We start from the raw sequence: 27,615 nt of genomic DNA, 5'->3' as shown, positions 1-27,615 counted from the left end.
GTACCCCGCCCCTCGCACAGTGATTGCTGGACATGGGCACCAGCGACCCCCGTGACCCAAAATGGAACAAACGGGTAAAGAAAATGGATGGATGGATGGATGGTATTAATAAGGAATATAGATATCCAGTATTAACATTAGATAACACAACAATAGTTAAAGATGACGAAAAAGCGGAAATTTTAGCTGAAACATTTAGTATAATTCATAGTACATGTAATGTTAGTGAAGAGGGAAGAAAAGGTAGGAATACAACAAAATTAAAATATAAAGACTTACTACAGAATATTGATGAAACCAATAATCTACTTATTGAACCTTTTACAAAAGCAGAATTAAATTGTGCACTCAGGAAAACCAAGAAAACAGCACCCGGGAAAGATCAAGTATGGTAAACAATGATAGAACATCTTAGTGAAACAGCCAAATATATTATTTTAGAGATGTATAATAAAGGCTGGGAGGAGGGGAAACTACCATTAAGTTGGAAGGAATCAGTTATTGCTCCAGTAGCTAAACCAGGTAAGGACAGAACGAAACCAGGAAATTATAGACACATTGCATTAACTTCAAATATATGTAAAATAATGGAAAAAATGATTAATGACCGATTAACATATTATTTAAATAAAAAAGGATATATTTCTAAATACCAAAGCGGGTTTAGAAAAGGCCGTAATACATATGATGCAACAATATGTTTGGAATACGAAATTAGGAGAGCACAGGTTAAATAAAGAAATGGTTATGGCAGCATTTTTTGACATAGAAAAAACCTATGACAAGTTGTGGGTAAGCACGGTGGCACAACTGGTAGAGCTACTGCCTCTCAGCGAGCAGGTCCTTGGTTCAAACCCCGGTCCAGGGGCCTTTCTGGGTGGAGTTTGCATGTTCTCTCCGTGCATGTGTGGGTTTTCTCCGGGAGCTCCAGTTTCTTCCCACAGACCAAAAACATGCATGTTAGGCTGATTGGTAACTCTAAATTGTCCCTAGGTGTGAGTGAGAAAGTGAATGGTTGTTTGTCTCGTTTGTCTCTATGTGGCCCTGTGATGGACTTGCGACCCGTCCAGGGTGTACCCCGCCCCTCGCACAGTGATTGCTGGACATGGGCACCGGCGACCCCCGTGACCCAAAATGGAATAAGCGGGTAAAGATAATGGATGGATGGATGTTGTGGGTAGAAGGATTATTAATCAAAATACATAAATTGGGTATTAATGGTAAAATGTTTAATTGGATTAAGGACTTCTTATCAAATAGAAATTTACAAGTTAGAATAGGTCAACATCTTTCTAAAAATTATACAGTTGAAAATGGAACACCGCAGGGCAGCATTATAAGCCCAATACTGTTTTCTATAATGATAGATGATGTTTTTGCAGAAATTGAAAAGGGAATGGGCTGTTCGCTTTTTGCGGATGATGGAGCCATTTGGAAGAGGGGACGTAATGTAGACTTTACTGCTAAAAGAATTCAAGATGCTATTGTTAAAATAGAGAAATTGGGCATTTCAATGGGGGTTTAAATTCTCTGTAGAAAAAACAAAGGTGACGATGTTTACGCAGAAAAGACAGATAAAGGATGTTAAAATTAAATTATATAATCAAGAATTAGAACGAGTAAAATGTATAAAGTATTTAGGAATATGGTTTGATGAGAAAATAGCATGGAATATTCATATACAAAAAATTATTGATAAATGTAAAAAATTTCTAAACATTATGAGATGTTTAGCGGGAAGTGATTGGGGGACAGAAAGAGGGGCTTTAAAAAGAATTTACATAGGTTTGATCAGATCAAATATAGATTATGGAAGTATTTTTTATGGGTCAGCAGCGAGGACACATCTGGAAAAACTGGACAGGATTCAACATCAAGCGCTAAGGATTTGTACAGGAGCATTGAAAACCACACCTACAGCAGCAATTAAAGTTGAAATGGGAGAAATGCCATTAGAATTGAGGAGAATACAATTAGCAATAAGCTACTGGATTAATTTACAAGGAAATAAGTCAAACCATCCAACAATCGAAACTTTAAAACCATGTTGGGGAAAAAAAGAAAAAGGAAACAAGGAGTTTTGGATGGGTAATTAATAGAAAGGCAGAAGAATTACAAATTACCAACTTAAGAATTAGTCCAGTGGTGCCTTTGCCAGCAGTACCACCATGGATCCTACCAGATGCAATAGTAGATTTAACTCTTTTAGACAAAAAGAAGGATAAAGGATATATTTTAAATTCAAACACAGTACAGATATATATATATATATATAAACTACTATAATCATATTCAGATTTTTACAGATGCATCAAAAAATCCAAGTGGAGAAATAGGAATAGCCTTTGTTATACCAGAATTTCAGATAAGACAAGGAAAAAGAGTTACAAATGGGTTATCAGTATACACAGGAGAAATATTAGCATTATTATTAGCAATACAATGGATAGAAGAAATTAGACCTTTAAAAACAATAATTTGCTCAGATTCTATTTCAGCATTAACCAGTCTAAAATACAACCACTCAGACAGTAGACCAGACATTTTAATAGAAATACAGCAAACATTATTCAGGATACAAATGATGGGTTTAACAGTTATATTTATTTGGGTTCCAGCTCACATTGGGATTAAGGGTAATGAAATAGCAGATAGGGAAGCAAAAAAGGCAACAACAGGACAAGTTAATTTTACAGTGAGTACAAGCAAATCAGAAGCAAAAAGTATAATTAAACAAAAATTGAGGGAAAGGTGGCAGAAAGAATGGGATGAAGATAACAAAGGAAGGTGGTATATGATTCAAAAAAGAGTAGGAAAAATGAGAGTAGGAAGAAAAAATAGAAGAGAGGAGAAACTAACAAGGTTAAGATTTGGACATGATGGACTTAACAGTTCGCTATACAAAATACAGCAACATAATAGAGGAAACTGTCAATATTGTGGAGAAAACGAGACAATAGAACATATTATTTTAGTATGTAGAAGATATGTGAGAGAAAGGAGATTAATGTTGGAAGAATTTAGGGAAAATAAAGAAAAGTTTAATTTAATAAATATACTACAGGGAAATTCAGATAGCAAAAGTACTCAGATTTTAATTAGATTTTTCTGGAAAACAAAGGTGATTAATAGAATATAGCATAGAATAAGATACATTTTGAGCCACACTCCATATCGGTAGGTGGCGGTAATGCAACCTCAACATTTTTTGCCAACCGCCAATAAAACCTCAAAAACAACAACAACAACATACAGGGCGGCTGTTGTTTAGAGCAGCTCGCCACTAGTATGGGTTTCTGTGTCTTTGGACTCTGGTCTCTTGACTTGAATTGTTTGGCTTTGGCCAACAGTTAAATCCTGCAGTTGCAGTTGGTTGTCGGTGTTGTTTGTAAGCCCCTGAAAGTGGTTAGAAGGCTTACTTGTTTACTTTTTGTTTTGACTCATTGTAAATTTGGTTTGAGTATTCATACACTTGGTTAACCTTAATTTTGTTATTGACTTGGTTAGGAAAACTTTGTTGTAATTGGTACTTTGAAAGTACCCCTTCTTTTGTTAATGTTAAATTTTGTTTTAAACTGACCAATTAAATTATTACTTTTATTCAAACTTGTTCCATCTGGGTTTTTAATGTTACCTCCCCTTCTCCTGGCTGAGCCGGGTCGTAACAGGAAATATTATTACACACTTATGAATTCCACTGAATCAAATGTCATCTTGTCAGATAAAACTTTCACCTTCAGATTTCTTGTTAGATATTCTGCGTCTTGCTCAAGGACACATCACTATGCTGAAGGCTCGATTTCAAAGTGACTCGAACCTGCAGGGTTTCCTTCAAATTGAGACTTTCACCACTCACTGCACCCCCACCCAGCTCAGAGTGTCTCCTGACAGCAGCACCAAAATTAGGGCGTATTCCTTACCTGGTTGTCAGACATGACATAGAGAGAGTTCCTGTCCAAGGAGAAGGCCATGTCCCGGAGGATGGGGCAGCTGCTGTCCTTCATCACAGGCAGTGTCTCATACAGCACTCCTCCATCCGGAGCTCCATCCACCCTGATCTGTGGAGACAACCACATGGACAAAGAGACACTGTAATGCCACTGGGACCAAGTTTTGTCTGTTTACACATAAAGAGATGACTGTATTTTACTTTCATCTTGTTATTTTCGTCATTATCATACAAAATAGCTAAATATACAGTATAATAAGCAGAAAGTCAACAATGCTTTTGTTTTTACCACAACACAATTTTATGCTTTTTTCCCACAACGATTCACACGTGTCTTTATTTTCAATATATTTGTGACAATTGCAGCACGATAGCACAGTTGGTACAGCTGTCGCCTTTCAGCGATAAGGTCGCTGGATCGAATCCCAGCCAGAGGCCTTTCTGGGTGGAGTTTGCATTTTCTCTCCATACATACAGTACATGGACTCGCTCACTGGTACATTTTCATATTTAAATCTCTTCTTGGTCTGTTGCCTTCATACAGCTCCTCCTACATGTCTCTGCGTGAGTGCAGCTACAGTGTGTGCTCTCAGGACATTATTACATGCAGTGTCCCCTCAGTGAGGACTGAACTAGGCAAAAGGGCCTTCTCCTACTCTGCTCCTGTTTCCTGGAATATCTTGCAAAAAGATCTGAAGCTCTTGACCTTGACCTCTCTTAGTGGCTTCAAACATCTGCTAAGTTCCTGGGAAAAAACAATGCAGACATGTTCCTGTTTTTAGTTTTCTACATCCCCTTACAACCTAACTGTTTTTTGTTACATTTTTTTAAATACCATTTTATTTTCACTTGTTATTCTCAATTTGTATGCATCCTGTTATGATTGTCTATTGTTGTCATAACTCTTTGTTAAAACCAGGTCTCTCTTGTAAATGAGTCCCCGAGGCTCAATGGGATTAACATGTCTAAATAAATGTTGAATGAATACATGTCATCTCCCCCAGAAAATTTTGAATAAAGTAGATGCCACTTCCTGATTTCTGGTGTATTTTAATGGTTTGTTTAACATCTAGTTTTACCTACATACAGTAAGTAACACTTGATTCAATAACTATTTTAGAGTTAATGGCACAACAAGAAGTAACCTGACCAACAGCTCTCCTTGTGTGACTAGAGCATGCTCTCTCATGCATCCTTGTCACAGTCTAAGAAACACAGTGTAGCCTAAGGGTGCATTCAGACCAGCCCTGTTTAGTCCGCTTTAATCGAACTCTAGCTCGTTCTATTTCGTATAGGCGTTGCCCTTTAAGAGCTGTCGCTGGTGGGTTTATCCCGTCATGCAAAGCATCGCACTGTAAAGTTTAGTCCACACCCACCTGTTATGTGGGCCCCACCCTGTCCGTATAAATTATGTTAAGAGCGGGTAATAGGCTCCCATTTTTCTTCAGCAAGCTAATAGCACTGTGCTTCAAACAACGCAATGTCTAACACCAACATCATCCGCATGTGTCCATCCTGCAAGACCGGCTACATGCCGAGTTTTGACCGGCACAACATCTGCGAAGGATGCCTGAGTCCCCGCCATGCCGACCTCGCCTCCTCCTGCCACCTCTGTGACCTCCTCTCCCCGGAAGAGAGGCAGAGGCGAGCAGCCTTGTTCAAGGCTAATGTCGAGGAGTGCCTCTCCATGGCAGGGGACTGTTCGCTGGACGATGCCATCGACTTTTTTAATGCCGACTCTCGGAGCGAATCGGATGGTTCCTCGGGACAGGCGACGTCAGCAGCAGCCCCGCTGCTCACTCCCTCCTGGAGAGCGTAGTGTCGGAACGAGGGGGGGCGAGCAGATGCTCACCCCCCACGGGCCTTTCCGCATCAGCGACCACACTGCTCCCAGCCATCGGTGCCCTCCCCTCGGAGCTGCCCAGCATAATCCAGGACGCAGCTGACACGAAGGGACTTTCCGTCCCTCTCCTCCCCCCGCCCAGATCGGATGATCTAGCGGGAAGGTTTGGCTCCACCCTGGCTCGCTGTCCTGATCCCATCTGGCCTCGTTTCCCAGCAGTGACGTCCTACTGGAACGAGGCTGTAGCCGGACCTGGTAGACTGAAAGCGCCGGTTTCCACATTCGTGCCCATCAGCAGAGTGAAGGGGTTTACTGAGCGGAATTTTCCCTCGGTGCCCCCCCTGGAGCCAAGCCTGGCGGAGGCTCTCAGAGCGAAGATGTCCAGGTTGGACCAGCGTCCTGTGCATCCGGGGAAGCATGGCCAGATGGTGACGTCGCTCTCCAACCGAACTCACCAGTGTGCGTTCCAGGCAGCCGCAGCGAAGAAAAATGTTGCACTGCTGGCGTACAGCATCTCAAAGAGGCTGGAGGAAACAGGCCTGCCTGAGAAGATGAAGAGCTCCCTCTGCAAGGTGTCTGACGTCATCCTCAACCTGTGCGCCTCCTCTGTTGTCTACCTGTCTCGCATCGCAGCCTGGATGACGATGATCCAGAGGTCCACCTGTCTCTGTCACTCCCCCTTCCTGCCGGAGAAGCTGCAGAAGGACTTGCTGGGGGGCCCCTTCACGACGGATGCACTGTTTGGAGCCAATTTCAAGGCCATGCTCGAGAAATTGAAAAAGTAGGAGGAGGTGTCGGCGACTGTGTGCCATTTGATCAAGCCACACTCCTTCGATTCCCTCTCCCCCCTCCCACTGGAGATAGCGCCGTGGCCAGAGACAGCAACAGCAGCAGAGATGTTCCACAGCTGTAGCAGAGTCTTCTCGCTCTGCTCTGCTGCCAGCCCCTCCCATCAGAGAACAGCCCTCCTCATCCTGGCAACCAGCGGTGCCGCATTTCCCCAGAGACCGCCAACAGGCGCCGCCCTGGAAACACCAGCCGCAAGGCTCACGGGGGAGAAGATTCAAAAAATTACTCCTGGCGGAGGATGTATGTGTACAATGCTTGATTGAGTTTTGAAATAAAACACTAACATCATTCAGAAATTAAAGTGTCTGATTTCAGCCTGACTGTCAGTTCGAATGATCTCACAGCGGCTTATCCTCACACATCCTCCACACAAAGCGAGCCGGTGTCCTCAAAACAGGTTTTTAAAAAATCACAGCAGCTTGAGAAAACACACAAAACGCACGTGTGACACAGCAGCCAAAAGTGAATGTTTTCAGCATACCGAGTCCAGTGGAAAACCTCGTTCTCAGCCCAGGCTGTACGCTGCCTCCTCTGACTGCAGCGGTGAGAAACGCGCGCCCCCGCGGCAACCCTCACCTAAACGGCACCGCATGGCCAAGGGCGCGCACGCCTCCCCTTAGCGTACACCAGCTCACATCAGCATGGATGTGAGCCCGCAGCCTGAGTGTGGCACAGAGGCGCCTTCAGGACCCTTTCGAGAAAGCCTCCCCTTGGGTCGCTCAGAGTACGCCTCCGCAGCCCATGACAGCGGTGTCCGTAAAAAACATGACCCAGCACAAAAACGCGTGCCCGCTCCCCGAATGTTACGCAGAGTGGCAGCGAGTGTGCGCTCTAGACAGATGGATGAACCGTCTTATCAGCAGGGGATACATGCTGCAGTTTGCAGCTCAAACACACACCCCTCCCCCCTCCCCATAGGAATTTTAGAGATGGTTCTGTCATCTCCAGAACAGATCTCGTTCCTCCACGCAGAAGTTCAGGAACTTCTGGTAAAAAATGTAATTTCCAGGATTCCAGATAGAGAGGAAAATCAGGGTTTTACTCTCATTACTTCCTGGTCCCAAAACAGACCAGAGGGATGAGACCCATCTTGGATTTGTCTATTTTCAACAAGTCGATCATGGAGAGACATTTTCACATGTTGACAACCAGACAACTGTTAGACAACATTCAGCAAAACGACTGGTTTACCTCCATCGATCTGAAAGACGCCTACTTCCACATTCCGATCATTCCAAGGCACAGAAAGTTCCTGCGCTTCTCCTTTCAAGGGACCGAGTATCAATACAACAGACTTCCATTCGGGTATTCCCTCGAGCCTCGCACATTTTCAAAATGTGTGGAGTCGGCTCTGCAGCCGTTACACAGGGCAGGGATGAGAATTCTGTTTTATCTGGACGATCTGTTGCTGCTGACCCGTTCTAGACAGGAGGCAGCATTGCAAACTCAGGCGATGATGTCACCCCTACAAAATCTGGGCTTCACCATAAACTGGGAGAAGAGCTCAGTTCTCCCGACCCAGACGATTGTTTATCTGGGAGTGGAGCTAAACTCAGTCACTATGAGGGCTTGTTTATCTCAGTCAAGAACTGAAGCTCTAAAGGACCAGCTCCACCACGTGAAGCCCAGCTGAGAGAGACGGTTGATTGCTGTGCCCCCTTCCGTGAGAATCAACCTGAGATACTGGGGAAACCCTCTTGTTTTGTTGGAGGGAGTTCTTGTCAGCAGACCTACATCACACGTTGCTCCTGTGCTGCGGAATCAACATGTTCTGATTCATACAGACAACAAAGTGACTGCAGCATACATAAGCCGGCAGGGGTGTGTGCGCTCAGCCCAAATGTTACACATTGTGAGACGGCTGCTGTGTTGGGCACACCAAAATCTGTTCTCCGTCAGAGCAGTGTACATCTCCTGTGTTCTGAACAGAGGAGCAGAAGTGATGTCCAGGGGCGGTCCGTGTCACAGGGACTGCAGCCTCCATCCTGAGCTGATGGCTCAGATGTGGCAGAAATTTGGCAGAGCGGCCGTGGACCTGTTTGTCACATGAGAGAACGCTCAGTGTCAACTACGGTTCTCATTGAGCCCGCGGGACAAACCACCGCTAGGGGTAGACGCGTTTGCTCACAGCCCGTGGCCCAAAATGCTTCTTTACGCATTTCCCCCACTCCCTCTGATATCACGGTTTCTGAACCGAGTTCAGGAAGAGGGACTGACAGCCCTCCTGGTGGCTCCTGAGCGCGTGAACGCCCCGTCGTTCCCAATTCTACGACGTCTGTTATCGGGTCGCCCGTGGAAACTGCTGTGGGGGGGAGGATGCTCTCCTTCAGGCAGGAGGAGCGATCAGGAGTTATCCAGAAATAGGCTAGCACCTTTGGGCCTGGCCGCTGAGCGGATCCGTTTAGAGAGGATGGGTCTCTCTCAAGATGTAGTGCGCATGATCCAGGATTCACGTGCTGCCTCTACCACAGTGCTGTACACATCAAAGTGGACAGTTTTGCAGCGCTGGTGTACGGAGAAAGGTGTAGAGGCCACCTCATGTCCACTAGGTGGCGTGCTGTCCTTTCTGCATCAGCTGATGGACAGAAATCTGGCGTTCAGCACGATGAAAACATACGCTACAGCCATCTCTTCTTGTCACAAAGGTTTTGGGGACAGAACAGCTTTTAATCATCCGCTGATGAAGCGGTTTTTAAAAGGTGTACAGAGGTGCAGGCCTGTATCACGCCCACTTGCTCCACAGTGGGATTTAACGCTGGTTCTGTGAGCCCTGATCAAAGCTCCATTCGAGCCACTAGATCAGGTTCCGATTAAATTCTTGTCTCTTAAAACAGCCCTGCTGTTGGCTTTAACATCCGCAAAGAGGGTGAGTAACTTATCTGCCCTCTCTGTCGCTCCGTCATGTCTCAGAATTCAGGCTGATGGCAGCTTATGTGATCTAAGATCTAACCCAGCGTTTATGCCTAAAAACATCACAAGCTCATTTAAATCAAGAGCGATATCGTTGGAGGCATTTTTCCCTCCTTCCCACAAATCAGAAGAAGAAGCATCTTTCCATCTTCTCTGCCCTGTGAGTGTGTTGACATGTTACGTAGCACGCACGGCGGCACTGCGTCAGACTCAACATTTGTTTGTGTGCAATAGAGACGCATCTGCAGGTCGCCCGTTATCCACCCAACGCCTGTCACACTGGCTGTGTGAGGCCATTTCTGAAGCCTACAGAGCATCAGATTTAGAGCCTCCCGACAATCTCAGGGCGCACTCGACCAGAGGTATCGCATCTTCGACTACTTTGCATAATGGTATGACAATGGAGGATATTTGCACTGCGGCCGCGTGGTCAACATCCTGTTCATTTATTCGCTTTTATTTACATGATGTGTCGGCCTGTTCCATGACACATTCTGTCCTTAGTGCCTTAAAAGAATGAATATTATTGTTTCATGGAATCTTGTTTAGGGGCAGCACGGTGGCGCAACTGGTAGAGCTGCTGCCTCTCAGCGAACAGGTCCCTGGTTCAAACCCCGGTCCAGGGGCCTTATGGGTGGAGTTTGCATGTTCTCTCTGTGCATGTGTGGGTTTTCTCCGGGTACTCCGGTTTCCTCCCACAGACCAAAAACATGCATGTTAGGCTGATTGGTAACTCTAAATTGTCCCTAGGTGTGAGTGAGAGAGTGAATGGTTGTTTGTCTCTATGTGGCCCTGTGATGGACTTGCGACCTGTCCAGGGTGTACCCCGCCCCTCGCACAGTGATTGCTGGACATGGGCACCAGCGACCCCCGTGACCCAAAATGGAATAAAAGGGTAAAGATAATGGATGGATGGATGGATGGATGGAATCTTGTTTAAACTCACATCTGACTGCACGCATTTACAGTGTGAGATGTTGTTATCAGTCACAGGTTATGACTGTTGTTCTTGTTCTATGGTCACTAATCAGTTCATGACTTCTGCCATCAATCAGTTTGTTTGATTAATAATCAGTTCACTTATTATTAATCTGTTCATGTTAAAGAGCTGTGGATCTGCTCTGTTCATGGCCCTTTTCAGCCTTTCCTCTTTCCAGTTGAAAACTTTTTCGGGGCATTCATGCAGTAGGAAAACGCGTAAACTAGGCAGCGCGTGTCTGTACATGGTATGCGTAATTACGCAATGCGTATTTACGCACATGGAGAGTTGAGTGACAAGATGTTTTTTGGGCAAGCGGGCGCTTCTTTTGGTGTTCAAATGGACCCAGTGAGGCGAGGACCACATCATGCTTCGCCTTTAACCCACCAGCGACAGCTATTAAAGGGCGAAGCCTATATGAAATAGAACATTGGTTACGTACTGTAACCCCAGATTCTATGAGTATAGGTGTAGCCCTTTAAGCGTCGGACCTCACTGGCTCCTAAATGGCTGAAGAAAAAGCTATTTGGGAGCCGATTACTCGCTCTTAACGTAATTTATACAGACCGGGTGGGGCCCACACAACAGGTGGGCATGGACTAAACTTTTCAGTGCGATACTTTGCATGACGGGATAAACCCACCAGCGACAGCTCTTAAAGGGCTACGCCTATACTTATAGAATCTGGGGTTATAGTACGTAACCAAGGTTTTCCTAGAAAGTCCGTTTCGTTTGGGGAGGTGTGAACGCGCCATCGAACTCTGTCACGGAACAAAAAGGCAAACTCTGGCCCGGGCTAAAACCTAGGTCTCGGTCCGGTATAAGAGAACTCCAGCGCAGTTCGAGTATAGTGTGAATAGTAACTTAAAATATCTAATTAAAACTCCAGTAATGGGCTAGGTCTACTGTAATGATACCCAGCCATAGGATCAAGAGACAAACATGCAGCATTAACACTGTATGAACGACATTCAGGAATTGTTTCTATAAGAATATTATCAAATATTTTACATGAACAGTAAGATTGTTCCACCCATGAGGAAATGTAACCCAGGGTGAGCTACATAAAAGATTTGTCAATTGTTTTACACCTGACAGCCTTCCTGACACAACCTGAGCTGAATTCTGCAGCCTCGGGATTAAAAGACCGCAGCACTGACCACCATGTCACCACAGCCAACAATTAGTTCTTTAATAAATGATTCACATTCAGTTAATGTTTTGTTTAGCTGAACAAGTTTCTTCAAGTCAGAAGTCTTTTTTAATCGTCCATTTAATTGTGTAAATAGTTAATCAGCATTTTTGGTTTCCTCTTTTTATTATTATCATCCATCCATCCATCCATCCATCCATCCATCCATCCACCCATCCATTTCCTTCCTCTTGTCCGGGGTCGGGTTGCGGGGGTAGCAGCCTAAGTAGGGAGGTTCAGACTTTCCTCTCCCTAGCCACTTGGTCCAGCTCCTCCGGGGGAATCCCGAGGCATTCCCAGGCCAGCCGAGAAACAGTCCCTCCAGCGTGTCCTGGGCTTTCCTCTGGGTCTCCTCCCAGTGGGACGTGTCTGGAACACCTCACCAGGGAGGCGTCCAGGAGACATCCTATGCAGATGCCCGAGCCACCTCAACTGGCTTCTCTCAACGTGGAGAAGCAGCGGCTCTACTCTGAGTCTCTCCTGGATGATTGACCTTCTCACCCTATCTCTAAGGGAGAGCCCAGACACCCTGCAGAGAAAACTCATTTCGGCCTCTTGTATCCGAGATCTCGTTCTTTTGGTCACAACCCAAAGCTTGTGACCATAGATGAGGGTAGGAACGTAGATCGATCGGTAAATTGAGAGCTTCGCCTTTTGACTCAGCTCTCTCTTCACCACGACAGACCTGTACAGCGCCCGCTTCACTGGAGACGCTGCATCTGTCCGCCTATCGATCTCACGTTCCATTTTTACCTCATTCGTGAAAAGGACCCCAAGATACTTGAACTCCTCCACTTGGGGCAGGACCTCCTCCCTGACCTGGAGAGGGCACTCTACCTTTTTTCTGGCTCAAGACCATGGCCTCAGATTTGGAGGAACTGATCCTCATCCTGGCTGCGTTGCACTCGGCTGCGAACCGCTCCAGCAAAATCTCTAGATCACGATCTGATGAAGCTAATAGGACCACATCATCTGCAAAAAGCAGAGCCGCAATCCTAAGGCACCAAAACGGATCCCCTCAACACCTTGGCTGCGCCTAGAAATTCTGTCCATAAAAGTTATGAACAGAATCGGTGACAAAGGGCAACCTTGGCTGAGTCCAACTCTCACCGGGAACAAGCCAGACTTACTGTCGGCAATGCGGACCAGGCTCGGACATGGGTCATACAGGGACCTAACAGCCCGAATCAAAGGGCGGTACCCCATACTCCCAGAATACCCCCACAGGGTTCCCCGAGGGACACGGTCGAATGCCTTCTTCAAGTCCACAAAGCACATGTAGACTGGTTGGGCAAACTCCCACGCACCCTCCAGGACCCTGCTGAGAGTGTAGAGCTGGTCCAATGTTCCACGACCAGGACGAAAACCGCACTGCTCCTCCTGAATCCGAGGTTTGACTATCCGACGGACCCTCTTCTCCAGAACCCCCAAATAGACCTTACCTGGGAGGCTTATGAGCATGATCCCCCTGTAGTTGGAACACACTCTACGGTCCCCCTTTTTGTATAGGGGGACGACCACCCCGGTCTGCCAATCTAGGGAAACTTCCCCCGATGTCCATGCAATATTGCAGAGTTGCGTAAGCCAACACAACCCTACAACATCCAGAGTCTTTAGGAACTCCAGACGAATCTCATCCACCCCTGGGGCCCAGCCACCGAGGAGCTTTTTAACCACCTCGGTGACCTCAGCACCAGAGATTGGAGGGCTCGACCCAGAGTCCCCAGGCTCCGCTTCCTCAGTGGAAGACAAGCCGGTGGGATTGAGGAGGTCTTCAAAGTATTCTGCCCACCGACCCATGACATCCCGAGTTGAGGTCAGCAGCGCACCACTCCCACTATAAACAGTGTTGGTGGCATACCGCTTTCCCCCCTCGAGATGCCGGATGGTGGACCAGAATCGCCTCGAAGTCGTGTGGAAGTCATTCTCCATGGCCTCTCCAAACTCCTCCCATGCCCGAGTTTTTGCCTCAGCGACCACCCGAGCCGCATGTCGCTTGGACTGCCGGTACCCATCAGCTGCTTCAGGGGTCCCACAGGCCAAAAAGGCCCGATAGGACTCCTTCTTCAGCCTGACAGCATCCCTCACCGACGGTGTCCACCACCGGGTTCGAGGGTTGCCGCCATGACAGGCACCAACAACCTTGTGGCCGCAGCTCTGTTAAGCCGCCTCAACAATAGAGGCACGGAAGATGGCCCACTCGGACTCAACGTCCCCCACCTCCCTTTTATTATTATCATTATTATTATTTCTAAATACCTTATGCTTTTGTTAGCTATTCATTTATCAAAATGATTAGATATTTCTGAGCTCTAACGTGTTTTTTGTAACTTTTATACTTTTATAAATATTCAACTTTATTTCCAAAAACATATTTTCCTCACAGAAATACACCAAAATATCTACAATTCTTTCACAAACATTTCCTTTAAAATTGCATCAGAATACTTGCTCTATGGTTTCTTCTCACTACTTTTAGCTTTTAGTATCAACTCCGCTAACTGTCCTTTTACTACCTTTATCTTTTAGCTAGCCTTGTGCTACTTTGAGCAATTTTGGAATTTCACTCATTACAATCTCAGCAGAAATTTTACAGCACTCAGCTACTTGAAGTCATGGCAGATGTAAGAGATGCACTGTTGGCTAACAATGTGGTTGTGCATCAACTACACATTAAAACAACCAACTCTCCAACAGTTCTCCCTGAACTAGGTACTTCTTCCCTTTCTGTGTGAATGCTAATCTAGCATTTGGCTAAAACATCAAAAAGATGAGTTTTGTAAGTATAAAAAAATAATGGTTATCTTCTGTACTGCCTTTCATCCAGCAAATAAGCAAATTTCCCAGCTCTGCCTCAGAGCTCAGCACCAGTTTGGATTACACTCCACTGTTCTCTGTATATTCATGAAATGAGTGTGAACACAGCAAACTGGAATTTGGACTCTGTAAACTGGATTCATGTGTGGATGTGCCACACATTTTATTTTTTAATGCATGTTTGTAGATGGCACATCTTGTTTTGTGAAGCCTTGCAGTAATTCTGCAAGAATCATTAATGTCACCAAGAAACTGCATGACGAGGGTCACTTATGAGAGTAAAAAGAAGAAGCAAAAGAAAAACAATTAGGCATTATGGTGATAATGTTTCGACTCGTCTCGGTTAATTTGACAGAAACTGATCTAAAACTTAGGTTGGTAGCAGCTAAGACCAATCCCTAATATTTATTCAGTGTTAACAGGATGTAAAAAAAATTATTTAAAACCTTGGCATTAATTATTTGTTGTCAAATCTGTCTGTTAGCAAAACATTTCATGAACCACTTGAATGGATTTCATGAAACATGCAGGAAATACTCGCTGGATGTACATCTACAACTGATTACATTTTTGCGCCAACACAATAAAAGATGGTTGCCACATCTAATTGAACATGCTAAACAGAAAAAAATATAATAGAGCCTTTAAGATAAAATTGGAGTAGTTGTAGCTTAAAGTCAACTCTGACTCTAATTTAGCCCTGAGCAACAATTAGACTTCAAAACATCTTCATCTGCATTCATTTATCTTTGCAGGGACATCCAGACAGAAATCTTTTGGGACTCATTAAATGTAAACATAATAAATGTTTACCGGTGAAAGATTTTCTATTTTCTGTTCTCACGTTGACAAACAATGTGTACCGTTTCACAGGAGCAAAATAATAAATCTGTAAGCATCTTACTGATGTAGCAAGTAAAACAATGTTTTTGTCGTACTCAAGACTGGAAGAATCTGTTTAAACATTTTAATTTATTTTCCACAATGACAAATATATTTTTAGTATCTTTAATGCGTTTCTTTGTTTTATTTTATTCTATAAAAATAACTGTGTTTGACCTCCCAAAGATAGATTTTTCTGTTGGTGCACAGTAAATTAATAATACTTTGACAAATTGAATGAAAGTCAGGAAATGTGAAACAAGGGAGCGGTGTATGAATAAAACAAACAGAAACTAGGAATAAAAACACCCTCATTAAATATGCAAAAGCAAGTTAAGGCCCAATTTAAATCCCTGCAAAGGTGTATCATTAATCATGTGATGCAATTAAAGTAAAGCTGAATTAATTTCCCAATCACGATAATTAAAATAAATGCAAGATCATGGAATCCTGGAAACGTTTTGAAAACGTCTGTGTGATTATCTCTCCCCCCCCCCCCCCCCCCCCACCTCCACCCACATGAATCTGAACACGTGGCTTTCACTGCCCAAATCAGATTTGACTGTGGAGGATTTTGAACGTGTGCCAGGTCTGGCTCGTGCTCGGTGGAAGAGCCTTGGCGCTCTCTCTCTGTGGGGACAGTCAATCAATACAAACTGATTACACGATTGGATCCCCCATGCACCAAAACCCTCCAGGAAGCTGTGCCTCCCCAGCAGTAACAGGCAGGAATGAAGAGCAGAGGAGAAACGTTTGATCTTAGGCCCTATTTACACGGACACAATGGGGGAAACATAGTTTTTTTTCGTATGTTAATTAGAGGAAAAGATTTGCGTTGACACGGTCGCATTTTGGGTTTACATGCATCCGGAGGATTCCCCCCCCCCCCCCCCCCCGCCCTCCCGAATCCACTGTAGTTACCATGCCAGGTCATTAGTTGGCGCTGTGAATTTTGTACCTTCACCTAATGCGCATGCGTGCTGCCTCGGCACATTGTTTTCCTCTGTTTTAACCAACTAACAACAACGTAACGTAACAACAAGTTAAAGCTGGATTTTGCATAAGAGTCGACAGATCTGATGCCAAGCGGGACTGCTTCGTCTAACAGCTCCACACCGGTCACTGGGTGGACCAGAACCGAGTCAATGTCGGACTTTACTCCGTGATCATCAGTAGCTGGTTTACAGCAGGTAAATCAACGTTCTTAATAATGTTAGCTTGTGTTTACTTCGGTTACAAAACAACCAACTGAGTTTTTATTTTTTCCTGAAAGAAGAAGAAGCTGTCCTTCCACCAGGCGGACCGGTTCTGAACAAGGCTCAGCCCAGATGCAGGGCAGGAGGACGTTGAAGAGAGATGTTGGATGAACTATTTATTTAAAATGCCCCTCATTTCTTTTATTCAATCCATTCAAGTTCAGTTAACTATAGTGCAGCGCAACGTGTGCGCGTGCCACATTCTATAAACAGCGACATTAGAACTGGATCAGACTGTGTCTCTTCCAACACAGATGTCGGTCACAGCACCTAGAATCTCACGTAGATTAACTACAAGATTAAAATATATTCCATCAGTCGAGGTTCTGAAAGCACTGTCCGCTGCCATGTTGATAGAAATATAGTGTCTGTCCGGCGTGCATGTGCGCATGTGGTTTAACACAAAGCATCAATGGGAGATGTTTACATTATCAGCGGGGGGTCAGCGAAAAACCTCCACTCTGGAAGGTGGATTCAGAAACCTCCGGATTCAAAGAGGGGGGCCACTGGTGTCGTGTAAATGATCAGCAGAACTGCAGAGAGAAAGCTGCGGATGCACTCAAAATACGCGCCATGTAAACGGCCCCTTAAACAAATGTGTTTATGGTTTCCGGAACAAAAAGGAGTGGGGCGAGAACAAGACTTAATTTTCACATATAGTAAATGTGAAGTGCACCAAATGCAAAAGGGACGTGAAACCATCTCCTGAAACCGGATCACGGAGAGCTTCCTCTGCCCAATCTTATTGTCCAATCAAAGGCCTGGCATTCTTTGAAGGAATGCATATCACACACCACCTTTCATGACAGATTTTTAAACTAGTAGTTGGTTAGTGGCCATCTTTAATTGGGTTGACTTCAAATATAATCAGTTGTAGATCCATCCATCCATCCATCCATTATCTTCCGCTTGTTCCGAAGTTGGGTCGTGGGGCAGCAGCTTGAGCAGGGAGGACCAGACATCTCTGGGTCTTCCCCGGGGTCTCCTCCCAGTCAGACATGCCCAGGAGGCGTCCAGGGAGCATCCTTACCCGATGCTCGAACCACCTCAACTGGCTCCTCTCGATACGGAGGAGCAGTGGTTCTACTCTGAGTCTTTACTGGATAACTAAACTCCTCACCCTATCACTAAGGGAGAGTCCAGATACTCTGCGGAGGAGACATCTGTATTTGCAATCTCATTCTTTCGGTCACTACCGGTGACGGTAGGAACGTAGACAGATCAGTAAACAGAGAGCTTTGACTTACAGCTCAGCTATCTTGACCACAATGGACCGACACAGAGTCCGCAATACTGCTGATGATGTTCCAATCCGTCTGTCAATCTCACGTTTCATTCTTCCCTCACTCATGAACAAAACCCCGAGATACTTGAACTCCTCCACTCGAGGCAGAACCTCACCCTTGACCCGAAGAGAGCAATCCATCCTTTTCTGACAGAGGACCATTATATGACCATGAGTTGTAGATATACATCCAATAATTACTTTTGAGGGGTTTCATTTAAACCTGCCCAGTGGTTTAAGAGCTATTTTGCTAACAGACAAATAGTTTCGACTACAACAGCTAATGCTAAATACTAAAGCAAAGTTTTCGTTCCATCAGTAACACTTGGAGAATGTATTATGAATGACTTTCAGCTATGACCCCAGCAAATTTCAGCATAGCTGTTGACTGAGCTATCACCATGTTTGTGTTTTCTAGTTAGTTGACTGAGGGAGACATATTAAATTGAGTTCATTAAAAGTTAATCAGTAGTAGATGGATACCCTATGATTATTTCCTGAAAGTTTAAATAAAATGTGTCCATTGGTTCATTGGACATTTTGCTAAAGCTCCAGACAAATGAACACAGACTCCCAGAAGCTAAATCATTGTCTCTTCACCTGTGGCAATGGGCGATAAGAACACCAAATACAAAAGTGACATGAAACAATCTCTTGAATTCAGATCATTAACAGAACGTTATGTGTCCCTTGGCACAATCTTATCTTTTAAATTTGGTATTTCAAACACTTTTTTTTATCTCAGAACTAAGCCTCTCTGACTCTGCCTCACTGAATGCTTTCAATTTCTTGCTCCCATTCTTCCTCATCCTCATCCCACTTCTTCTCTCCTGTACCAAAGCTCCTTTTCACACGTTTCATTATTTTTTTCCCACACTCCTCTGTTCATATATACCACAAATAGAAATCAGAGAATGTAAGCATTTCTCCCGCAAAACTATGTTTAAGGAAGCCAAAGAGCCACTCAGAGGATTAAGAAGCAAGCTTTGTCTGATTTTCCTCGGTTATAATGAGGGTGAATGGGTGGGCTTGAGATCCAGAGATTAGCTCAGACAAACGCTGACCCATCGTGACTGATCTGACGGGTTTGATTTCAGTGGATTTAAATGCATTTTTTTAATCATCTGAAGTAGCGTTGACCAGGTGGAAGCCCCCTGGGAGTACAAGGTCCTCAATCTCTCCTTAAGCCCTACAGCTTCATAATGAGTGTAAGGTGGGTTTAATTAGTTTTATAATGAGCCTGCTTGTTGAAGGTGACACATAAAGTTACACACAAACATACCTCCACACACACGCAGGCTCACAAACAAATTAAACTCCAGGCACTTAATCTCAAGTTAGCTGTGCTTTATAAATGGTTTTTAAAAACTGTATATAATGACTTGTTAGCACTATCTTGGCTTGTTTACATACCAACAAGCAGCAATACGTTTACCCAAATAAACAAGCTGAATACACTTTAATTTAAATCTTTCTGTTGAAATATGACATGTAACATGGTAACCTCTGGATTTGGTTAAAACAGCATCTGTTTAGACACAAACCATATAGCTTTAAAGGTTGTTTTTGAACCTGATAGTCCGGTAGACTCGGTTCGATTGGGGACCACAATTCATAACATTTGTTTACATTTTCAGCTGGTGCGGTTTGCATTCACACTGCACCAAGTCAATCAAGCCAACCTGTTCCCCCTCTCGCCTGTTGTGGCGCTGCATCAAGAACTACAGAGAGAAACGACCTAAAAATCTTTGAAGAAGACACTTCTTCTTCTACTGGAAATAAAGACAAAAACGGAGTGGCGTCAGCATGAGCAGAAGATGAGGCAGAAGACCATGGAAAATGTGGTTTTTCACACAAGCGGCTGACGGCTCCGTATGAGGTAAGAGAAATGTGTTTGTTTGCCCTGCACTCTAGTCCACTTCCTGCTTTTGGAGCGGTCTCCGGTCCGCTTGCATCCACACTGCATTCAAACTGCACTAGAGTTCACTTCAACCGAACTGAGACTTAGGGTGCATTCACACCAGCCCTGTTTAGTCCGCTTTAATCGAACTCTAGCTCATTTTCCTAGAAAGTCCGGTTCGTTTGGGGAGGTGTGAACGCGCCATCGAACTCTGTCACGGAACAAAAAGGTGAACTCTGGCCCGAGCTAAAACCTAGGTCTCGGTCTGGTAGAAGCAAACTCCAGCGCGGTTCGAGTACAGTGTGAATGTAAACCGACTGGGCCCCGCTCCGCAGGGTAAACAAACACGCACTTCTCTTACCTCATATGGAGCCGTCAGCTGCCTTGTGTGGAAAAACAATATTTTCCATGGCCTTCTGTCTCATCTTCTGCTCGTGCTAAGTCCATTTTTGAAAAATGACAAAATATAACTCCTAAAACTGCTAAAACTTGATGCCACTTCGTTGTTATTTTTATTTACAGAAGAAGAAGAAGAAGAAGTGTCTTCAGAGGTTTTTGTGTCGTTTCTTTCAGTAGTTCTTGGTGCAGCGCCACCACAGGCGAGCCGGGGAACAGGTTGGTTCAACAGGTTGACTCGACTGCACAGTGCAGTGTGAATGCAAGCGCACTAGCTCAAATGTAAACAAAAGGTCATGAATATTGATCCCGAACCGAACCGAGTCTACCGGACTATCTGGTGTGAAAATGACCTTAGGTTTTTAGGCGATCCAGGGTTCACTTTTTTAGTCCGCATCAGAGTTCAATTGAGCATTCACACCTCCCCAAACAAATTGGACTTTCTAGGCAAACTGACGAGAGTTTGATTAAAGCAGATTATACAGGGCTGGTGTGAATGCACCAAAAGTTTGTAATTTAGATGGACTGTTCAGTAGTTCGACTGATTTGGCACAAGACAGAAGCTTCAAAAGGTCAGCATTATTCAATGTTTAATTAATCTTTTTGACATTTTTATCAAAGTTGGCAACTGTAATTATCTCTTTCAGCGTTTAGCTGTAATGTGACAATCTAAAATATTATATTGCTTTTTGAAGCTTCTTTTGATACTAAACAGTAACTAAAAGCTAAAATGTGCAAAACACTAATAAAACAATCTAAAATGATTATAAGACAAATACAGCAAGAGTGTTGAAGATTTCAAGGTACAATTATTGGATGTAATTTTTAAAGATCCTAATGTATTTTATTGAGTTTGTATTTCCTGCTTTGTTCTATTTTTTTCTGTAAATCTGTAAAAATAAATGTCCAAAACTCCGTTTGGTTCTTTTCTAGTCTGTGGAATCACTGGTGCTTTAATTTATATTGCTGTATGAACATTCTATTTTTATTGTGTCTTGTTGCTTTTGCCTGTTTTGGTTTACTATGAACCATGTATGTGTCTGAATAAAAAGTTTCTGATTGATTGATCATAAACAAAGTCAAACATGGAAGATGATTAGAGTCATGGTGCAAATTTTTTGTCCTGAATTTTGATGTTAATCTCAGAATTCTGAGAAAAAAGACTGAATTCTGACTTTATTTTAGAATCCTGAGATTAACGTCAGAATTCACAGGGAAAAAAATTTGCATTGTGGCCCTAATCCTCTTCTACAGTTAAATAATTCAAAAAGTATAAAAGTTACAAATGCTAAAATTCATAACACAATATTCTCAATCCAGCTAAACATTTTGATCTATTAATGGTTATAATAGCACAAACTGTGCTGAAGTAGTTTGGTTGTAAAAACAACATACAGAAAAAACTCCAAACAGGAAAACAATAGTTTGAATACAATACGTTTATGTCAAAGTACTTATCATATTATGTTTAAATCAAGTACTGCATTTTTCAAAACCTTCTTTTTTGACTCATGTAAGAGAAAAAAAACAAGTATTTTTCCAGCAGTAGCTGTTTTTTTATGACCTTGGGGTACCTCTCATTTCATCCCCTCTTCCCAGCGTTTCACAGCTGATAAGGATATATATTTAACCCAAAACTATGTAAGCCAATAACAGTAATATCCGTTCTGCTTCTTGCAGAACCTGTGGTGGTGATAAACAACGCAGTTTAGTTTGGCTTCCACAAACAGATATGCAACCTGAGCCTGCACTTAAAAAAAACCCAGCTTCTCTTTCTCATGGATGTGTTTGGATCTTAAACTGCAGGCCACACTTTAATCCCGTGAGAGCTAAAACAAACAAGGAATGACTTCCAAGATGTCACTTGGTTTGACTCAGGGTGGCTTCGTTGTAAAGCTGCCAAACCTGTATGAGGAAATCACCGACCCAAACGTCTTTTCAGTGACTGTTTACATATGGGATTGATTACAGCCAATGATTTTTGAAGCAGGGGGAGTTGCAAATGTCTCTTTCTCTAAAACATTTGTTTGAGTTAAAGGTAGTCCAAATTTCAAAGACAGTGGTATCCATGTCTTGGTTGACGAGACGGCCTGGGCTCAGTTAACCTAAACATATGGATGATGACCCAGGAGGCAAAGAGCAATATGGTCAATAAATCATCCACAATCTGCCACACTGACAAGGTCTCATATGTCCCCTAAGACCAGTATGTTCACTCTGAAACAAACATGACAAGGTTGATAAATCTCTTCAACCCCAAAACATCTGTTTTTATGCTGGAGGTCCACGCCGGTTAGTTTTACCTGAAAGAAAATATTAGAGCTAAGGTAAAGGATTTTTACTTTTGATAATTCAAGTTTAATGCAAAAATATATACTTTTAAAACAAGGTTCAAAATAAAAATGCATGCAAAACTAGATCTACAGCCAATGTAGTCAGATTGTGTAGGTAGTGTACTGGACTGCAACTTCTGGAGACTAGCTGGTGACTCAAGTTTGACTCATTATTGTGAGAAAATGTGCTAAAATTCATTTGCAGTCTCACTGAATTTTGAGCTTTACAACCAAGTTTTCAGCAAGCCAGTTGGTTTTAAATCACAGCTTACCCTCTCTTACAGTTCCAGCAGGACTAAGGCATCACATTACAGAAAAAAATGTTTCTCTAGTTATTGTGTGGTTTTTAGATCCATGCATGTTTTCTGTAAGAGAACAGCTTCAAATACAGCTCACAGCAAAATTAAGAAGGGTGTGAAACAGGATAGAGACACCTGCAATGACTCTCTGACTTTTAAAATCAAATGTTTGTCGCTCACATTTTTGAAACTATTCTAAATTCAAGCAGAAAAACTTCAAGCCTCTGAAACACCAGTGAAGAAATTGAGAACCTCCGCGATTATCATAAGCTATTTTAGAGTCTCCTTCACGAATGCTGTTCAAAACATAGTTGCAACCCAGTGAAATACGACTAATCAAGAGCAGATTTGAGAAAAGGATGCTTGACTTGATATTATGACACGGACGCTGTTGTGACATAAGGGCCCAACAACTGTTCACCTTTAAGGTTGAGTGGCTGTGCATATGGTGGGACATGGGACAGCAGTTAAGGAGAGTGCACATTGATTAACCCATATATTCATCGTGTTTTTGTGAATTTTAAACAAGCAAAGTCTGGAATAAAGCTGAGATGCAGAAAGAGTTTAATGACAACAGAGAGCATCACTGCAGCAGAGGTGTGTATTGCAGGACTGCACAAAATTGATCTCTGCTACAATATATGATGTGTGTTGTAAATCATTACCAGATGGGTTGGAAGAGAGGTGAAGTCACTCTGGTGAGTATGATTTTAGGATGATATTTAAGTCCTACAGTTACAACTTAATTTTTTTAGTCTACTGCTTCAGCTGCATGACAACACTCTGTATCTCCAACCTACATTTTCTAAATCTTTATATATTTTTTTTAATATTATTTTTTTTTTTAGATGGCCTCCCTTCGCCCCTTACAGCCATCCTCTCCACACCATTATTAGGAAATATTTATTCTAGTGACTATCTAGTGTAGTTTTTTTTTTTTTTAATAGGATAGAAAGAAAGAAAAGACAAAGTAAGACTCCAAAATATAAGAAATATACACAAAGAGAGCACATGGCAAAACAACCGGCCACTGTCTGTTCACCTGCAAAGAACATGACAAAAGAGCAACAAAATACATACGTATAAAGAACTTAAAATATTCATGGCTTTGCAGTAAGTTTCCATAAATATATATACCCATACCTACGCCTATATACATACATACATACACATGAATATACATGAATATACATATCTATATATCTACATATAAAGCCTACATAAGCATCCCTGCTTCTATTTGTGTGTGGTTGTGAGCATGCATAAGTGTATAAGGCTTCTCTAATAGAATATTTAATAGTAACTGTGAAGCAGCAGAGACCCGACCCCCAAGACCAGAGGCAGACGAAAAAGGGGGGACCAGAGCCCAAGACCCCAGGAGGGACCCCGACCGTGGAGCCCCCAGAGCCACTCACACAGGACGAACCACTCACCCACCCCCCCAGAACGGACCACAGGGGAGAACCGGAAGATCCCCACCAGCGACCACATACAGTGAACCCCCGGGGCCAACAGCGACAAACTCATAGTTGCACCGATGTAGGTCCAGGTCCGGGCACCGAGGCCCAGGCACCAAGGACTCACACCACCCAGGCCAAGGCCCGACAGGGCCAGAGGACCCGAGCCCCACCAGGCAGACACCAGGCCGAGCCGACACACGCCCAAGCGCCCAGCCCCCGACACCAAGGGCCCCAAGCGCGCCGGCAGGCAAGGGCACACCCCACCAGGGGGCCGAGCGATAGGGGCGCGATGCCAAGCACCCCCAGTTGTATCAAAGAGGGGGTAGTCCGAGTCTCGGCCTAACAAATACCCATTCATACACAGACACAATCCCAACCTCAGTCTCACATTCACTCACTCAAAGACATACAATAACGATACATTTCATTCTTATTCCCGATACGCACTCTATACCCCCCAGGTCCAAGACATGTACCCGCCCTCTACAGGGGGCAGCCCATGCCCAAACCCAGGAGGTAAACCCATTCATTCTCGAGCGGAGAAGAGCCAATACCCCAGACCCGTCCCAGACCATGCCCCGCCGACAGGACCCCCCCCCACCAATTTTCTGAATACATTACATTAAATACATTTTCTAAATCTTGACCACAGTCTCTGCTCTCCATCTGTGTGTTCACTGCTTTGCTCTGTCCTTGAGGCCATGGTTTCCTGCTCTCTTTCCTGTCCTCCTCCATGCGGCTTCTATCCCTCCAATCATTCCCATTGTTTGTCAGGTTCCCATGGCCCACCAACAAAAGCAGTGGGAGGAGGACAGTGGAACAATTCATGGCACCCGTATGGTCTTCATTTTCCTGACCGCATAGTGCAGTCACAGTTCTCTTGTGTATTTCATTTTGTGTGAGCAAGCAGTAGAAAGAATTGAAAGAGGGGGGGAAGAGGACAAGGAGTCAGAGAAGATGAAGTGGCAAAATAAAGACCAGTTAGGAAGAGCGAAAAGACAGCCACCTTCCTGCGTTATCGCTAAATTGCCTCTCATAATACCTTTTACTATTTCAACGGCACTAAGACATCGACTGACAATCCAATCTGCAGACTTTTACCCTCAGGTCCAGCTCATGTAGTTATGAAAATCCTTTCAGTTTACCCTCAAACACATCTACCCAGCCTGTGCCTCTTCCCCTGCTCTAAACCTATTTTTTAGTGATTTCAATTGAAAAATCAAATCTCTTCCCAGCCCCCCCCCACCACCCCTTTCAAATTGTGTCTTAGAAAAGTACAAGTCATTTAGACAGGCAATGGAGAGTTTCTCCATCCGTTCAATGCTCTCAATAAGTCAGGATGGACCTACTATTTGCGCAAGAAGGTATTTGACTAAGGCTTTATTTGCAGTTAGCTTAACATTTCCAGCCAATTCAAGGGAAAAAATGGTTGCTGAGTAGCTGGACGGTCTGAGGTAATCTGTTGGTTAATTTTTATAATGTTCAACACTGCTCATCACTTCGTAATTGCATTTTTAACCTAAATAGTAAGGCACAACATTTTTGCAGGAATTGTGATAGCCAATCCAGCTGCTGTCCAAAATTCCTATATATTTTTGCAATAATCTAAAACAAAGACCTGCATTTTGGTGTATGAGCTGTATAAGAAGTGTAAAATGAGCCAGGATTTACAATAAAATGTTAAAGCTGTTGCCAGTGACTTGTGGTCACTTTGGTAACCGCTCATCTGTTTTTGTCATGACTGCCAAGTTAATATGAGGCAGACCGATTCAGTCACTGAGCAAAAACTTAAATCTTTCACACTGTTGAACTGTGAGCAGCAGAAAACACTGTTGCTTATGTGTTTACATTTTTATGTTTCTAGTGTTTCATGTAGGAGATATGGCAAGTTAAAGAGACCCTTCATTTTCAGTTTTGAAGAAAGCATTTCAAGCTAAAACACATAGGAAGTCTACAGAAATTTGGATGTGCACTCTGCATTCTGGGCCAGTTTGAGAGAAAACCTTAAGCCCTGCAGCAATGAGAGACACACTGGGTGAAAGAAGATACAAATGCACATGTTTTGATGTGTATTTTGTATATCTACCAGGAGGAGTTGTAGTTGAATGGTTTTATTTGCAAAAGATTTGAAAGATTTTGTCAGCTTTCAAGTTAGAGCGAGTGACATCATTGTAGTGAACTTGACCTGATGTCAAATCAATGACCTTAGGATCATATGGTCAGAAACTGTCATTTCATTGATCTGCATCTAGAAATACAGGTTGATCGATCCTGAGACTTTCTTTCTTGAATTAATCAAGTGGAAAAGACAATTCTCTATGATCATTACTATTTTACAAATGTTTGATAATCAAATTGTGTTAGTTCAAACAATGTTTACAGGTTGAAGTGAACTACTCATTTTTATTTACTTAAACAGTAGTAATGATTTTTATTCCTCATTCAAAGAAGAAATCAGGGTAATATGCATTTCTTGATTTTTCTGTCTTCAATGAGCAAATTTGTAAGTGTGTTAAAGTTCGAGCCTCGGTCAACTAAAAAGTTTACTGAAAAGAAATGTCATGTTTAACTTTTACAGCAAGATACTGAGTAGAGACGCCACTAAGACTGGTTTTCTCCAACAATCTTTCTGTCTGTTCTTAAACAATCCTTGACTTTCCATAACACCTTACATCACAAACCACACCTCTGTTCTGGTCCATCCACGAATCAGAAAGCTCTCAAATGAACCGGAAGTATAGCCCGTTTAAATGTGGCAACTTCCCAGTTCAACAGTAGAGTTGAGGATGGAAGAGTTTTGAGAGTTTTGAGAGTTGAGGATGGAAGAGTTTCCAGAGTTTTGAGAGTTCCAGAAAAGTTCAGAGTTCTGAAGGAGTTCAGAGTTCTTGGAATCCAGAATGCAGAGACGATTTTGGGAATTATAACTTCTGTTTGGATAACCTCGCACGACTCTCGAGGTATTTTAGCTGTTCTCAACGGAGACGCTGAAAGTGGCTGGAAGTAGGACTTCACGCCGACCTGATCTATCTTCAGAAAGGTAAAGTCGACCTTCACCCAAAAGTGTACTGTTTGGGACAAGCTGATTTCCAAAGAGCGTGCTGTTCTGGTTAAAACAGATAAATTCCCTCACACATCTCTCTGTAAGATAAATCTCAATTTTCCATCTTCAAACTCTCCCTTCTGCTAGAAAATTAATCCAGATGTTTTCATTAATGTCTGTGGTGAAGCAACGGAAAACCATGGCCGTATGGTTTTCCTGATTGAT

General features: G+C 43.4%; 1 protein-coding gene across 1 annotated transcript in view; it reads right to left on the bottom strand.

Annotated features, from left to right (window-relative positions):
* LOC119412734 (plexin-A2) overlaps window positions 1-27,615 on the bottom strand; it is a 316,230-nt gene that overhangs the window by 125,316 nt on the left and 163,299 nt on the right. Inside the window, exon 8 of the mRNA XM_037679771.1 lies at window positions 3,921-4,058. Within this exon, the coding sequence (XP_037535699.1) occupies window positions 3,921-4,058 (138 nt within the window). The remainder of the gene's footprint in view (window positions 1-3,920; window positions 4,059-27,615) is intronic.

Source organism: Nematolebias whitei, chromosome 7, assembly GCF_014905685.2.
Source record: "Nematolebias whitei isolate Nwh7 chromosome 7, NemWhi1, whole genome shotgun sequence".
Taxonomy (NCBI): domain Eukaryota; kingdom Metazoa; phylum Chordata; class Actinopteri; order Cyprinodontiformes; family Rivulidae; genus Nematolebias; species Nematolebias whitei.
This window is presented reverse-complemented; position numbering and strand designations above follow the sequence as displayed.